The sequence below is a fragment of the Puntigrus tetrazona genome, chromosome 8 (genome assembly GCF_018831695.1).
Source record: "Puntigrus tetrazona isolate hp1 chromosome 8, ASM1883169v1, whole genome shotgun sequence".
NCBI lineage: Eukaryota > Metazoa > Chordata > Actinopteri > Cypriniformes > Cyprinidae > Puntigrus > Puntigrus tetrazona.
The window spans coordinates 3,497,215-3,512,905 of record NC_056706.1 but is presented as its reverse complement, the minus strand read 5'-3'; the positions used below and the strand labels follow the sequence as shown (position 1 = coordinate 3,512,905).

General features: G+C 38.6%; 1 protein-coding gene across 2 annotated transcripts in view; it reads right to left on the bottom strand.

Annotated features, from left to right (window-relative positions):
• lrrtm4l2 (leucine rich repeat transmembrane neuronal 4 like 2) overlaps positions 1 to 15,482 on the bottom strand; it is a 28,521-nt gene extending 13,039 nt beyond the window's left edge. Inside the window, exons 1-2 of one of the 2 annotated variants that reach the window (XM_043247953.1) lie at positions 15,045 to 15,482; positions 7,472 to 9,133 (exon numbers count right to left, since the gene is read on the bottom strand). In XM_043247953.1, coding sequence (XP_043103888.1) covers positions 7,515 to 9,133; positions 15,045 to 15,048 — 1,623 coding nt within the window. In that variant the 5' untranslated portion in view covers positions 15,049 to 15,482 and the 3' untranslated portion in view covers positions 7,472 to 7,514. The remainder of the gene's footprint in view (positions 1 to 7,471; positions 9,134 to 15,044) is intronic. The other variant, XM_043247952.1, reaches the window with a different exon arrangement.
• Between the last annotated feature and the right edge of the window lie 209 nt (positions 15,483 to 15,691).

Here is a 15,691-nt window from a genome sequence, read left to right as displayed (position 1 = left end):
TTTAAAAATAAAAATGCATAATATTATTATTATTATTATTATTATTATTATTATTATTATTATTATTATTTATTTCTTTATTTATTTTTAGTAATCAAGTCTTAAGGAAGCGAAGCAGTCAGTGAAGTTTATGTAATTAAGTAAGGTGATTTCCCCTTTAATAATAAAAAATATATAACAAACATTATTAGTGTAACTATATTAATGAAGAAAACATGTTCTGTAATAACTTTTGGAGCAAGGTTGCTGTCATCTTGGAAAACATCACAGGGTTGGTTTGCTTCTTTGGCCAGTGTAGAAATACAAGCATTTCTCGACACTAACTATACTTTATGAAGCGTTGTTTGTTTGTTTATTTTTTTTGGGGGGGGTTAACTATGACATTAAGTTATCATTTATGCACCCTGCCTTCTATACCATATGCCCTTCTTTCTTTTTTTTTTTTTAATAGAACGATCCTACGCTGATCCATATTTAATGGCCATGGATTGCAATCAGGCAGTGTTACCAAGTTGCACAAAAATCAGGCTAATTTTTCCACCTCATGTTGTCTTTTAGTCTGTGGGATCTCCCCCCACCCCCTGAAATGAAAACTTTGGAAAATATGCAACTGGGGCTAATTGTGAATAGCAAGTTGGACAGGTTTTGTTTCAAGCACCTCGCATCAAGCAAAATAAAATAAAGAAAAATAAATAAATGATGCAGAAGTACACCTATCACAGATCCCTTGCTGCACGTGTTGTATATTTCAAGCGTTGAAACACAAACAGAAATTTACTGTATTATTTAACTGTATTGCTACTTTTGATGTGAAACAAAGCCTCATATTTCAAATTCTGTCTATTTTATTATAATATCCAAGCAATAAATACCGTTTCGGTGTTGTTTAACGTAGAGTGACAGATTGCAGCGCCTCAGTTCAAGTATTTGTATTGAGTATTTTATGCAATCTTCAGTATTTAATTCATGTTTGATTAAATCTGTCAAGTTTTTATGACAGCCAAAAAATCCCGACCTTGGCTGCTGGTCTCTGGACAAGACCGCACGCTCATGAGACTCTATTAGCACTGCAATTCACTCCGACTCGCCGAGGAAAAACACACAAGATGTGAGAAATCAATATGAAAAAAAATCTTTCTACTAATGCTTTAAAACATAGCCATATAGCTACATCAGAGTCGGTTGGTGATGCATTCTCATAATATTGATGGTTAAAACGAACTGATTTGTACGCAAACACTTTAATTACACTCAATGATTGTTTCATAATAATAAAGTTATAATGCTTACTTGACGATTACGTAATTAGGCCTATGTTTATTCTCTATTAAAGCAGAGGTTTTGCATGCTTCGTTGCGAAGCTCCACATTAAACAATGCCAAAATTGTATTTAATATTTGAATATAGTAGTAAAATGCATGACTTTATTATAACAAAGAGCTAGTTGTGTTGGGAGACGCAGTAAAATGAAAAAAACAACAAAAGGGTGAGTAAATGATGATTTGATATTAATTCTTGGGTGAACTGTAGCACTATAGTCGTAGCTTTTCAAGTAATCTACTTGCTTTTGTTTTCAATTTAATTTTTTCATGTTTTGATGTACTTGAAAGCAGGCCACAAGTATAAGCATGAAAGTATATATTTTTTCTTCAGTGTTACTCTGAAAGAAAAAGATGCAATAAACACGTATCGGTAAAGTTTTCCAGATAAGCCGCATCACACGTTTGAAAGATGCTCCGAGTTTTATTTGAGACGTTTGTCGGCAAGTGAACTAGATATCCTCAAAGCAGAAGTGCTCTTTTCTGGGTTATGTCTGTGAAATAATCACTACTTACTACTTTTAGACAGATAAAAATTCTAATTGCGAAGTCTGCAGACGGTTCTGCAAACGTCTGTGTTTTCTTTGCAAGCATTCACAGAGCGTGCAATTACAGTGTTTAAATGATTGGTCTATTATCGTGGTGTGAACTATTTCAGATAAAACACCCCTAATCAGCACATATAAACAAAACCAACCGTGCTTTGTAGTTTTTTTTTTTAACGATCAGTTTTTGTGGTTCCTAGACAGACCTTGTTTTTTTTAATTATTACAAAACTAGTTCAAATAAATGCTGTTCTTTCCTACTTTCTGTTCACCAGAAGTAATGATGAGAACTGTTTCTTGAGCATCACGTGACACTAAAAACTGTAATGATGGTGAAAATTCATATACGATCACTGGAACGGATTACATTTTAATTCTATTTGAATAGAAAACACTATTTTATCTTTTACAGAATCCCAGTGTTTACTGTATTTTTGGGCTTCGTGTTAGATTTCCTAATATTAACCAAGTCAGGACTTTAAGTAAACACGAGGAGACTCTCGGAAACGCAGCGTAGAATTATCAGCTTTATGTTTTATTCTTCTGACACGCAATACGCGATACTCTGAGGTGATGCGGCTTTCTTCAGGACGCGACTTTCTCACTCGAAGACACTTAATATTCCTCAGAATGCCGCACGTTTTATGTGACAGTTATGAGTCACCGATCCTGACTGCAGATTTTACAGTAATGGCTTTTTAAACGTGACATGCGATACAGAAACACTTTTTGTTCATTTAAATTGATGCCCGTTAAACAAATCCCTCTTTGCCTCGCAGTGGAGCCCGCTTCACATGTAATGCACATACATGTGATAGTAACATCTCGACTCTGATCTGTCAGTCTGCGGGCTCCTGACACCAAAAAAACGCATTCCTTTTCTCCCTCGGAAAATGCCGCAGGCTCTGAAAAATGCGCCAACTGCTGTCTATTAATACACCTCTCCTTTTTATCTCATCCATTTAGCCTGTTGTTTTAAGATTGCTAATAAACGTGACGCCTGTGTAAACAGCGTCCTTGGTTTACTCCTGGGAAGAGCCGCGCGCATTTTAATTTGGGGTGCAAATTTAAAGTAATTATCGTCAGGCCTGCTTTGCTACGGGAAGTGATGGAGTTATCACTTAAATGATACTGTTGTTGTCTAAACGATCAGCCTGAGACAAAATCACAATCAAAGAAGACCTGCTTCATTTTGATCGATATTCGCCAGTATTTTAGATGGAATTAATTATTAAATTACATTTTATTTGTAAATAAAGACGCATATTTTTGCATATTAATGCTGAATAAAAATATACAGATATAACAATATGATAGTATAGTAATATACAATTGAATAATTTTATGCATGCAAAAATAATGTCTTTACATATACATAACAAATATACACAGAACACAAACACACTATATTGCCAAAAGTATTGGGGTCACCCACTTCCAGTGAACAGGTTTAACTACTTTGGTACAAATCTTTATGTTTAAGCATATAATGATATTCTAGGGAATTGTGTGCTTCTAATTTTATATCAACAGTTTGGACAGGACCCTTTCCTATTCTAACATGACAATGCCTCTGTGTATAAGGCAAGATTAAAAAATAAATGACTGATTGAGTCAGCGTGGAAGAACTTGACTGGTCTGCATAAACTCATCCCAGCTGAACACCTCTGCTGTGGCTTTAAATGCAGCCCTTGAGCCAAAAGCTCATTCACTATATGGACAAAAGTATTGGAACTTCTGTAAAACAGGAAAAGGCCCTTCCAAAACTGTGGCAGCAAAGATGGAAACATAATTCGTGTCTTTAAAAATGGATTTCTATATCTGTTGCAACAGTTTTGGAAGTGTCTTAAATGACTGCACCCGTATGTAGAAATCATTGGAGTTTAGTGATGAGTTTTCGGCTCAAGGACTGCATTTAATTTCACACCAGAGGCATTGTCATGTTAGAATAAAAAAGGGTCCTGTCCAAACTGTTGCCACTGCAACCTACTGCAAACCTTGCTTGAAATCGGACCTGCAGTTTACTGTGTAGAAATCTGCATTCAGTCTAAAAACCTTTTCCTTCATGGTTCTGGAGGCAAAGTATCCTTATCAGCGGCAGAAGCAAACAAGCAGCAAGAATCCACTTAGAAACCTTCAGCAGGGATGAAAAAAAATGAGCAATTTCATGCTGAGATTAGAAGTGTGAAGCCGAGGTGGAAGAGCCACTGATAGGCTAGAAAAACAATCTTGATTATTAGGGTCACCGGAAGATTGGAGAAGTTAGTCACAGTGCTAAAGTACAGGTTAAAGCAGAGCTTGACATACAGTGCTTTTCAAATTCAAATGCATGCTCCACCAGGTTGTCCCAATGAATCAAATCATAAGACGACGACAGCTGGTTTTGAATTGGGAACTGTCAACTGTACGGGAGATCGACTGAAAAATTAGCACATGAACAGCATGCAAAAATTATGTTTATGCAAATGCAAAATGCATTCTGCTTATGGTGTTACAAATCAGTTTCATAACAACTACAGTACTGGTTCTAAAATACTCATGCCTCCCTAAAATATCAAACGTGTTTTAGACCATTTTTTTTTTTTCCTATGAGTGGATGGAGAGATGAATCATGTCATTTATTGGTCCCTGAGGGACAATTTAAGCTCTGAATGCCTTCAGCGGGATGCATATGAGCATATGCCACACTGTATATTTCTATAATTTGGAAGCTTTCGATAATGGTGGGAAGATGATTGACATCTTTATGAAACTATCAGGCACAGTAAAATGTGACATTCTCTGAATGTCACACATCAGCAGTTGGAGACAAGCCAGTAGCATCGCTTTCATCATTATGGTGACACGCGTTAAGGCAGTGGCTCTCGGCTGGTTTCGCTGCATTGGACATCAAGAATGGGATAGGGATAGGATGATTCACTGTTTTGGTTAGTGTAAATGTCTTTTGAAATGCAATGGTTTTATTTCTCTCAGCAGACGTTTACCTTGTGTAGTTTTGTGCGTGTGTGTGCTTTCATGCGTATTCCCATATTGGCATCTGTTTAATTTGTAATATTCGGATGAAATTACCATAGTTTTGATTGGACGGGAATCCCCACCCCTTCTTTTTAATGAGCCTGTTTATTGCCCTGTACTAACTATGTGTGATTATGTGGTTAGTTGCATTTTATTATGACTGTAAATCAATGTTTATGCCTGCTAATTGATTAAATTAAACCAAACCAATTATGTCAATTAATCCATCAAATTAATCAGAATTGATAGTAAATATCTGTTGGGAAGTCATCAAATGAAAATTAGCATTTCAAAACATTTATTAGGCAAAAGGTAGCTTTAGAAGTCCATATATTGTTAAAATACGTGCAGGCTGATATTCAGTGATAATAAAATAAAGTGTATAACTGAGCTGCATTTATATTAACTTTACAATGAAATCTGTTATTTATGTAGGATCCATGCATTTGCATTATTTATTGGTCTTCATACATTTGCTGCTGCGTTGTATTTCACATTTACATTTGTTTTTTTTAAATGATTTTAGCACATTCACAAACACATGAATGGATACTTCAGGCTTGAATTTCCATGATGGTTAGAAAATACCTTATTGCAAAGTTAACATACATTTTACGGGGCATGATAAATTGCATCACATTTTAAAATAACTAATCACGTTAAATGCATGTTAAATTAAGTCAGTTAACTTATTAATTTAATAAATTAGCTTTCTGTGACCCTTTTAATATGGCCCATCAGTTGAAGCCTGATGCGACGCATGCAAAAAAGTTTTTCTGCCTGAAAAATACAGTGCGGATTTGATAGATGCTTGCAACCTCACATCTCATCCGACGTGACATATTGCTGTGCGTTTCTTTTGGGGTGGGACATAAAGTCAAATTGGGTGCAATTAAGGCGTGCATCTTCCCCATCAAAAATGTCACGCATTATCTGGTTATCTTTGTAAAAGCTTTTGTATGGGTGCTTTTAATTATTTTGCATTACCCAAAATGATAATAGAGTCGATTTGACACAAACACGAGAAAGAAGGATAAATAATAAGACACATAAATGAGTACCCCGCTCATTAAATGTCAAAACTGAATACATGATGACCTATTATAACACAGAGTCCCAAAGATGTGATCAAATGAACGATGTAGCAGCCCCAAGCAGGAGTTAAAAGACTAGGCAATAATTGAAGGTGATGAAAAACATGAATATGTACATTATTTTCCAACAGCTGGTACTGGTAAAGGGCATGTAGCCATGCCGCGTAATGCGTCTAGAAAAATAAAAAAAACTAAACAAAACAATGCTTTGTAAAATAAAGCTCCATAATTTAAGTCCATAATTACTGAACGCCGTTCCTTCTCGATCCATGATAAAAACAAGGCTTATAATAATGACTCACAATAATGTCACCGTGAGTGCTGTTTCGTGTCAAGAAGGCTTCGTTTCTGTAAGACAACTACAGATGACACTACTCTGCTAGGATTGTTAGCTATGAATTAGGTTTAATTGAGGGAGACCATCAAAAGAAAATTACAGAGCTGGTTGAAAAGCACTTACGGGTTGTAAAATCAAATAAAATACTACCGTGGGTCAAAGGATGAACTTGTTTACAACTTTTACACATTACTTATCAGTGTAAACCAAGGTAGCGGAATTTAAACCTGTATCCTGTTGAACACATGCATTCCCTAGTGTGCCATGTCTCTGGCCACTTCAAGTCAAATGGAAAGTTCATTTAAAACCATACAGCAGCAAAAGTGGATTATTGTTATTTGTTCTTCTATTTACTTATTTAGAGGCTCAGGTGATGTCTAGTAGTATGATTTTTGCATTTGGTGGTGAAGGTCATGTGATTTTAATTTATTTTATCAACTTGATTGACCTTGATATATTGGCTTCTTTTGGAGTCTTTGTCATGAGCGGTGGGTAGAAAAGTATACTACAGGGAGCTGCTCCATTACCTGCCACACTGAGACACGATTGATTTTCACTGAGAGGCCACAATCCTTTAAAGTTTTATAGTTTTCATATTAGAGACTAACATCCTGTGCTATGTTGATCATAAAGGACTGTTCAAAATCTTACATGAGGGTTAAAAAGAGCCCCCTCTCAATTCAAACACTGGCCAAAATGGTCAATTTTGTCATTATTTACTCTTTCAAAAAAAATGTTTGTTAAATGCTTGTTTAAATGTTATTTGTTCCATATATCGTAAAAGGGTTATTAAAAGTTTAATTCATTCAAATCCTTAAAGGTTAATAAAACTTGTGCAATATAGTCAAATTACATTTATCCTAATATTACGAGGGGAAGGGGCTGTCCTTTTTACAGCTTGATTGACGTGGTCACTGAACTATTGTTTTATCTAAGACTTTGTGTGAAGATTCTTCACATTTCTTCCTCAGAGGACTAAGGAAAACAATTAACCGCAGGTTTGAAAAGACTTGGAGAGTGACTAAAAAGAATCTTTGCTTTTAAGTGAACCATTCCTCTAGTCATGCAATTAAATGTGAGCATTTGAAAGATGTGATTCAAAGGAGCGACAGGAAGAAGGAGAGAAGGTTTGCGGGCAGTCATGCTCTTGAAAAAGTTTACCTCTGACTCCCCGGTGCAGAGAATGCGTTTTTTTAGCGGTAGGTCATACCTCGCACTCTCTGGAGCCCGAGATGGTGCAGGTGCACGCCCCGTTAACCAAAGAGTCCATGGTCTCGGCATTGGCATGGTTGTAGCTTAGGTAATACTCTTGCAGTTGAGAGTTGATGTTGTGCTCAGGCTCTCGAGTCTTTTTCCTGCGCTTGCGTCGAATGGAGTGCTGCTGGAGTTGCCTCATGCTGTTAGGGTAGCGTCGCCACGACACATAAATCACTAATAGGATTAAAGACACAGAGAGAAATAGGGCAACGCTGCCAGCGATGATCTTGTGGAAAGTCATATGCTCAAACTCGGGTTCAGGGGTGAAGGGCAGGCTGCTAGGTGTCACTGGTAGGGGTGGTAGGAATTCGTTGTTGGCCTGAACAGGGAATAACACTTTTGGGGTGACTCTTTGTACATGGGTAACTTGAGAAAGCTGTCTAGTTGTGGTGCGTGGGGTTGTAGTGGTGGTTGTGGGTGGCTTTGTTACATAAAGAGTTGTCGTAGTTGTAGTCAAAAGAAGAGTTAATTCCGTGGTCGGTTCCACAGTGAATATCTCCTCGCACACAGAGTTGTTCCTCACTGCGTCCATAACTCTTTCTCCCTGAAGGGTTTTGGGAGTGCTGCAAATAATGCTGGCATCTCTAGTTCCCCTGAAGTTTCTCAGCCAAGACACCAGAGGGCAGATACTAAAGCTACAGTCCCATATGTTTCCTGCCAGGTTGATAGTACTAATGGAGATCCACGATGAAACAACTTCCTGGGACACGTTGCTTATCTTGTTAGACTCCAGATTGAGCGTATGCAAGTTGGGCAGACACCTAAAAATAGCCGGATCCAAAACTTGAATCTCGTTGCCCGATAGATCCAATTTTTGTAAAGTGTGCCAAGTCCAAGGTGAACCTTGCACTACCGACCGTATGCGATTCCATTGCAGATAAAGAGCCTGCAGATTCAAGAGGCGTGGAAATAGGAAAAAGTTAATCCTGGAAAACTGATTGTGTTCAAGGTGAAGTTCTGTCAGCCTGAGCAGTCCAAGAAAGGTCGTGCGAGTTATAGTCCGTAGGCGATTGTAACCCAAATCTAGAAACTCCAGGCTTCGACATTCCATAAAAGTACGAACAGGGATGCTTTTGATGTTGTTTGAGCGCAGGTGAAGATTCTGAAGCTTGCGTAGTCCGTGAAAATGTCCCGGCATCAGATCCTGCAGCTGGTTGTAGGACAGGTCGAGGTTGCGCAGATTTGGGACAGTCTCAAAGGTGCCATTTTGCAGCTGTGCAATCTTGTTAGAGCTTAGGATTAGTTCCTTTAACCTGCGAAGTCCCTGGAAAGCCAGTCTGTCCACTATGCTGACTGAATTGTGGTCCAGGTAGAGCCAGACCAGCTGGTTGAGGTGGGCAAACTGGTAAGGTATCAACAACAAGAGGCTGTTGTACCGCAGGGATAGACCCTGGCACCCTAGAGAGATGTTCTCCGGGACGTCTTGAAAGGCGCCAGACTCGCAGTAAACAATCTTGCCTTCGCAGCGGCAGCTCACAGGGCACATCCGCTCCCCCTTGCTGAGCAGCAGGAGAACAGAAGCATGGAGAAGAAAACATGACAGGCGCCCTTCCCAGAGTAAGGGCCCTGCGGAGAGACACAGAAAGAACACAGACAGACAACATTTGAGGTCAGTTTTAGTATTCACCCAAGAGAGCACAGGTTTGCAAGTGACAGAGTGGGTGCGCTCATCCATTATGCACAGCCTCATCTTTATCATCAAGGAAAACGATTCATGACTGTGATGGATGGGGAACATCCTGTAGAGTGTGCCGAGTGTTTTCAAGCTATTAAGATGTAATGCATGAAATCAAAAAAAAAAAAATGCACCGGGGACCCTCTAATTGAATATGAGAATTCGAGCGGAATTATCCATCATTTAACGCTACACCTTTTAACGTACCCTGGTTTTAGCCAAAATGGAAGCAAAGAGTGGGAAGCGAAGAGGGTGTTTTAAATGAATGGAAATCAATGAGATCCACTTATCAGAGCGGAGCTAATCAGCATACGTCTAACATATGCGCAGTTTGCAGTTTCCCGTACACCCCCACAAAAGATTTAACTAATGATGCAGATTAAAAATAGCATTTCACAATCTACGTTAGTGCGAAGCAGTCGAACGCTGAATGCATCTTAGGCTTCGCGCTAAATTAAGTACAAGAGAAAGGCAACATCAGGGTCATCTGTCTCAAAGTTTGCTTGTATCATTAGCAAGTAACACATGACAAATAAGTTCCCCACTGTTCTGCAGCTTTGCGTTGATGCTTTAACAAGACGAGATGTGCAACAGCAATGGGGCATACCAAACGGTTTACACAGTCATCAATTTTATATAATAGTGTCCTATTGGGGCAGTAAATATGCTTCATCCTGTGGCTAAAAGGCCAGTCACCCATCTCCTGCTGACTAGTTATTGGAGCAAAGAGATGGCATTGAGACCACGTTGCTTCCCTTAGCAGCAGAGATCATTAGCAACGTGGTCTTAATGGATAAAGACCCTTAAGAATGTGGTAATTCTTCCCACATGAGACTTCGCAAGCAAGCGAGCTGGCTGCATTCCCTACCAGCTTTTATATAGAAATAAGACAACATTTTATAAGTAATTATATGACCCATTAATACTGCACATTCTTTTAATTGGGGACAAAAAATTCGATAAGCGCAGCGTTCCCACTGAGATTTGGATGGGTTTTCCTCGAGGGTGTTTCGAGAACAGTGGGCTACTCTACTTTTCTACTGCTTGTTATTAAACTGGTACAACAGGAAAAAACTTCACCCAAAAATAAAAAAGAAAGGCTGCATGTGAACCTTAGCAATCAATCTCCACGTCTGGCTGTTACAGAAATCAATGAGCAAATTAAACCTTTGAGAGTCATTAGAGGCTAAAGATTTGCAGAGCTTATTCGCTTAATGTTTTCCTCTCACTTAACTGTTTAAAATCAAGAGCAGATAAGGATGTTTTTAAAAGCATAGCTGCCTGATGTGTTCGTAGTGGTGGGTGAGGGTTTTTTTTTTTTTGAAGCTTTGTTGTGCTTTCCTGACTATCTGCATGCTACAGTATATGTTGATTTTTGATTTTCTTGAGTTAAGTTACTTGAACTCCAAATGAAATGAAAAAGGATCTTTTTAAATGAAGACAATCCTGGTCTCACCTCAGGTGTATACACTGCTGTTCCGAAGTCTGGGATCAGTAAGATGTTTAATTTTTTTTTTTAAGAAATCTCTCCTGATGATGAAGGAAGCATTTATTTAAAAAAACTATAATTTTGTAAAATATCATTATAATTTCAATTTTTTTTTAATCACTATTCAGTGATCCATTAGAAATCAAATATTTATTATGATGATTTGTACATCAATGTTGGATGTTTTTTAAAACTTTTTTCAGGGTTCTTGATGAATAAAAAATGTGAAAAGAACTACATTTATCCAAGATAAAAATCTTTTCGAATAATAAAAATAAAAATAATAAATAAAATTGAAATCCTGAAAAAAGTATCATTGGTTCTGAAATGTATAACATTATAGAAGTAAAAACGGGTTGCAAACATTGCTTTATTTTTTACTTTTCCCTGTCTTTTATCGCAATGTCTCACTAAAGATGCCATAGTTGTGATCTGATGGACGCACAAGATGGCATGTATAATTTACTGTAAAACTGTGAACGTTTCAACTGTGTCACCACCACTTTTTTGTGGAGCCCAAAGAAAACTAATTGACATTTGAGACACTCATGTCCATGTTTCTGTGGTTCAGAAGGCCATTAACAGGCCCTTCGACATCAGGACGAGGACAGAGGCTGAGAGAACGAGGGCTGCCATCTCCCTTGGCAAAAAGACAAGTTGATATTTCAAATGAATGCTGCAGTGTTCCATTACCCTGACATGGAGAGTAATACCCAGGCCAGACTCAGCAGGAGATGATTAAGAAACAAGATGAATGCGATGAGGGTTTGAGAAATAATGTAGCAGAGTAACAAACCAAATAAAGCAAAATGTGGCAGACAGACCGCATTTATCCAGTTCTTCAGGTACACAAGAGTATTTAGATCTTTGTTGCTAGCAGAAGGGCCTGTCTTTTTATTCAAAGAACAACTAACCAACGTTGCTAGAAGTGCACCAGATGGAGAAAGGTCAAGAGTTTCTCTAAAGTAAGCATTTGTGTTCAAATTAGAGCTGCCAAATTCATTTAGTGCACTTCATTACATAAAAATAACTTTTAATGAATGCATTATCTTCATTTGGGAGATTTTTCTTAGCTAATATTGATAAATAAATTTGCAAATGATTAATTAAACGGCATACCATGCAATTAATTCACGTCGAATGACAGCCCTAGTTTAAACTTTGAAGGATGTTGTGTGATGTCATGCTTTGTGGTAGATTAACTTTCACTCGAGCATCAATTCCCAGTCCACAGAATGAGTTCCCAACACTTTCCAATGAGGTCTATTAAAGTCTCCTTTTTTCAGGCTGACTGTCCACGGGGACCTCCTTTCCCAATGGACTCTCCTCGCAAGGAGTTAGCTGCGCTTTTGTAATGCCTTTTTCACAGTGTCCTCAGAGTTTAATGTTTAAGGGCTTAGCTAATCCTAATTCGAGTCTATTGTGTGTCCTTCGATCATAAGGAAAATGGATCTGATTGAAATACAAGCCTTGTCAAGAGCCATAGGGGAGAGCAAACTAAACCTTGCCTGAGGAAAGGGTGAAAACACATTGTGGTTCTGAGAATTTCATTATTTTTGTCAGTGGTAAAGCTGAAATTAACAAGCATTCAACCCCATCTGTTCTCTGTGCAATTACTATAGCTCAAATGTTGCAGTCGACGCCAAGGTCATTGGTTCAAATCCCAGAGAGTACACATGCTTATGGAAAATATATCTCGATTGCAATTCGAACTTGCTCTTTTTCAGCAACGCTACAGTTTGTGTAGTGTGATTCGTTTAGCGAAACAGCATAGCCAATGCCACAAAAGGATGGAACTTGATTTTAGGGTTTAAAGTGGGCGTTTTAAATTCAAGTTTGCAGTGGGTTTGAAGGACTACTCCCCTCCTAAAACTCTCACTTTTGAGGAGGCTTTTGAAGACTGGGACACGGAGGCATGGAGGTCAGCTTCACTCCAAAGCATACTTATCCCAGTTGAAAAAAACAAAACAAAAAACGATTTAAAATCCACCATTACTTGCTGTCATTGGGTATTTTATAATTACCTGGGCTGTGTTATATATTCAGAAAAATAAAATTTACAAAAGCTGTCACTGGAGCAGTAGCTTTCAAAAAGTACAAATGCAAAAAAAAAAGGTACATATTCTGCACCCTTTAGGGGTAAATAAGACTTACCTTTTGAAAAGGTACAGTCCCAGTGACAGCTTGTGTACCCGTTTTTGTCTGAGAGTGAACAGTAACTTAAAACAAATGTTTGCAATAAAGTCTGATGGAAAGGAAAGTCAAAAGGAAAGTAAAAGAGTTTATTTACTTATTGTCGACTACTTTATTTTTGATTCAAGTATTTAGAATCATTCATAAATTAATCTCTAGTAGTAGTAGTAGTAGTAGTTATATTAATAATAAAAGCAGGAAAATAAAGCATTTTAAATTTTAAATGTTTTTCAAATGAATAGACTGCTTTGGCTACTTATAGTCTTGGTAAAACAACCAGTCATGGCTAACTATATTACAGCTACTTTGATGTGCATGACTTAAATATCAAAATATTCCTAATGCGGTTGGATTGGTGCCATATGGGCAAAGCCCTCCTTTGCCCTGGAGTCCTCAAGTTAATGCATTTTGATAATAATATTAAATTAGATTAATCTTGATAGAGCGTACAGTTATCAGCTGGTGTTTTCTCGTAGTTACTTTGGCATACATTAAGTGTTCGCTCGCATTACCATATCTGTGGTTTGTAAATAAATTATTCATGTCAACATACTTCATTTAACACTGCTTAGCTCCGAGACTCAAAATGGAGTATTTGTTAAAGATTTTTATCATAGGATGAGCTGCAGCTCCATGCATTATGCCAAGTATGGGAATTCTCTGGTTTTCAGGTGCAGTTTCTGTAGGAGGACCTCACATGCTCCTTTTATAGGCGCTTGGAAATCTTCCAACATTTGGCAGGTTTGGCTCCCTCTCATCATACCTTGGCCATACAACTTGCTTTTAAGCAGGATTTTATTGATAATCTGAAGTATAGCTGTCGTGCTAAGCTCAAACCCCATACTTGGAATCATTTGTAGAACTAATGTTAGAAGTTAATTTTGGCATCACTGCTTCAACTTTAGTTCTGCGCACAATACAGTAGTCAGTGGTCTATAGAGCGTACGAAACCGCAGGACTGATGTCTATTTGTACCTTGTTCAGAAGCAGCACAAAGAATCAGCAGTATGCACAGACGGAGGCTCTCTACACAGCCTTAATTGATTATAACGTGGCCACCGAGTCAAATGATGATTGAGGTGCTTGTGGATTTCAGAGGGAAGCACAAGGAAATGTTACATTGTGAACCCAAGCAACTGCTGAGTGCAGCTTCGTATGCAAAGGCACACAAGGTCTGTCATTTTCCACTGAATTGCCAGTGAGAGACCAATTACAACATTGTAAAAAAAAAACTCTTTCCATACGATTCGTAAAGAGCTTAATAGCATTTAATGGGGTTGTGGACAGGGAATACTTTTGGGAAGTTAATATCTTGAGGTGTGCCATGCAGAAAAATCTGAAGTAAGATTGTTGTCATTGTTTCAGTTATTATTATGCATGCAGATTTGAGACTAGCGTTTTTGCTCACAATATATAGTCTAATTTTTACTTCAGTGTGTGACGGGTTCTTAAAATTAATCGGTAAAAGCAAAAAGGTTGACATTTTCCTAAAATGGTGATAAAATAAATGCAGCAAGCCTTATGGATCCAGAAGGAAACGCACATCTACTGCCGCACGCGTTACTGTGGGCAACAGCGCATCATTTTTTCACTAGGAAAAAGATTATTTATCTGTGTCCATAATAACGAGAAAACTACAGAACTGTCGGTTTTGAGGACGAACACGAGAAAAACAGACGCTTTTGCCAATACGTTTGTTGATTCATATATTAACATCTTTAAAACCACACGATAAAGCTCTGTTTGTACAAAAAGGCTAATATTCAAAAGTCCAGAAGCATTAACGCTTTTCCGTTTCAGCTCTGCGTTTCTCTAAATTACAAGGCGTTTGAGTAAATTCGTGCGTCTTGTGATGAATGCCCAGGAAGGTGGAAAAGAACACCACTGAAATCAGGAATGTAGAAACCGATTGCCCATCGAAATACACGCAGAACAAACGCGCACGCACACATTCATAATAAACAAGCGCGTAAAAACCACACAATTAACGCATTCGCAACAGATGATTCGAGTCGAATGGTTTGCGTGCGCTCCGAATGTCGTGCCATTACGCACTCGAACGCGATTAATACGTCGATTCAACAAACAGACAGAAATGTTTCTTCGCTTCATATTCTTACCCATGGCACTGGTTCTGCTCCAGCTGAGTGTCCAGAAGGCGGTTCGCTCCAGAAATCCCTCTGCGCTTTTTGGCGATGCCGAAGTGCAACTAAATAAAAGCGTCGCGCAGTTGCTCGAGAGTCAGACCGACAAGCATAACTACCGCAAAAACGAGTTGTCGTGTCAGGTTACCGATTCCCACCGATATTAAATCGCGAGAGGACGCGAGCGTGACGGTTAAAGCGACAAAACAAAACGGAGCGAAGTTTGATCAGACGGTAAAAGGCATCACGATCCATACTGTAGCTGTGAAAGGACGCGGGGATGCTGGGATCCTCGGGACGCGCGCAGCTTCAGCACCGGTCAGTCTGAGGGACGTGTTGCATCCGCCGGCTACAGCCTTGCGCTGCGAGCGATTCAGGAGCGTCGCGGGTGGACGGCAGCGATCACGCGTCACGCGTCTGGGGGTGGCTGTGCTTTAATGACTGAAGATCTGCGCTGGCAGCTGATAGGCTGCAGGTTCTCAATTCAACTCCAAACAAGTGTTGATTCATCAAATATTTCTGTTGTTTACCTGCAGACAGTTTAAAGTGACTAAAGATGTAACCTATGTTTTCACATCTCGCTCTTTTATATTGGGCAAAATATCAATCATACATTTTCACGT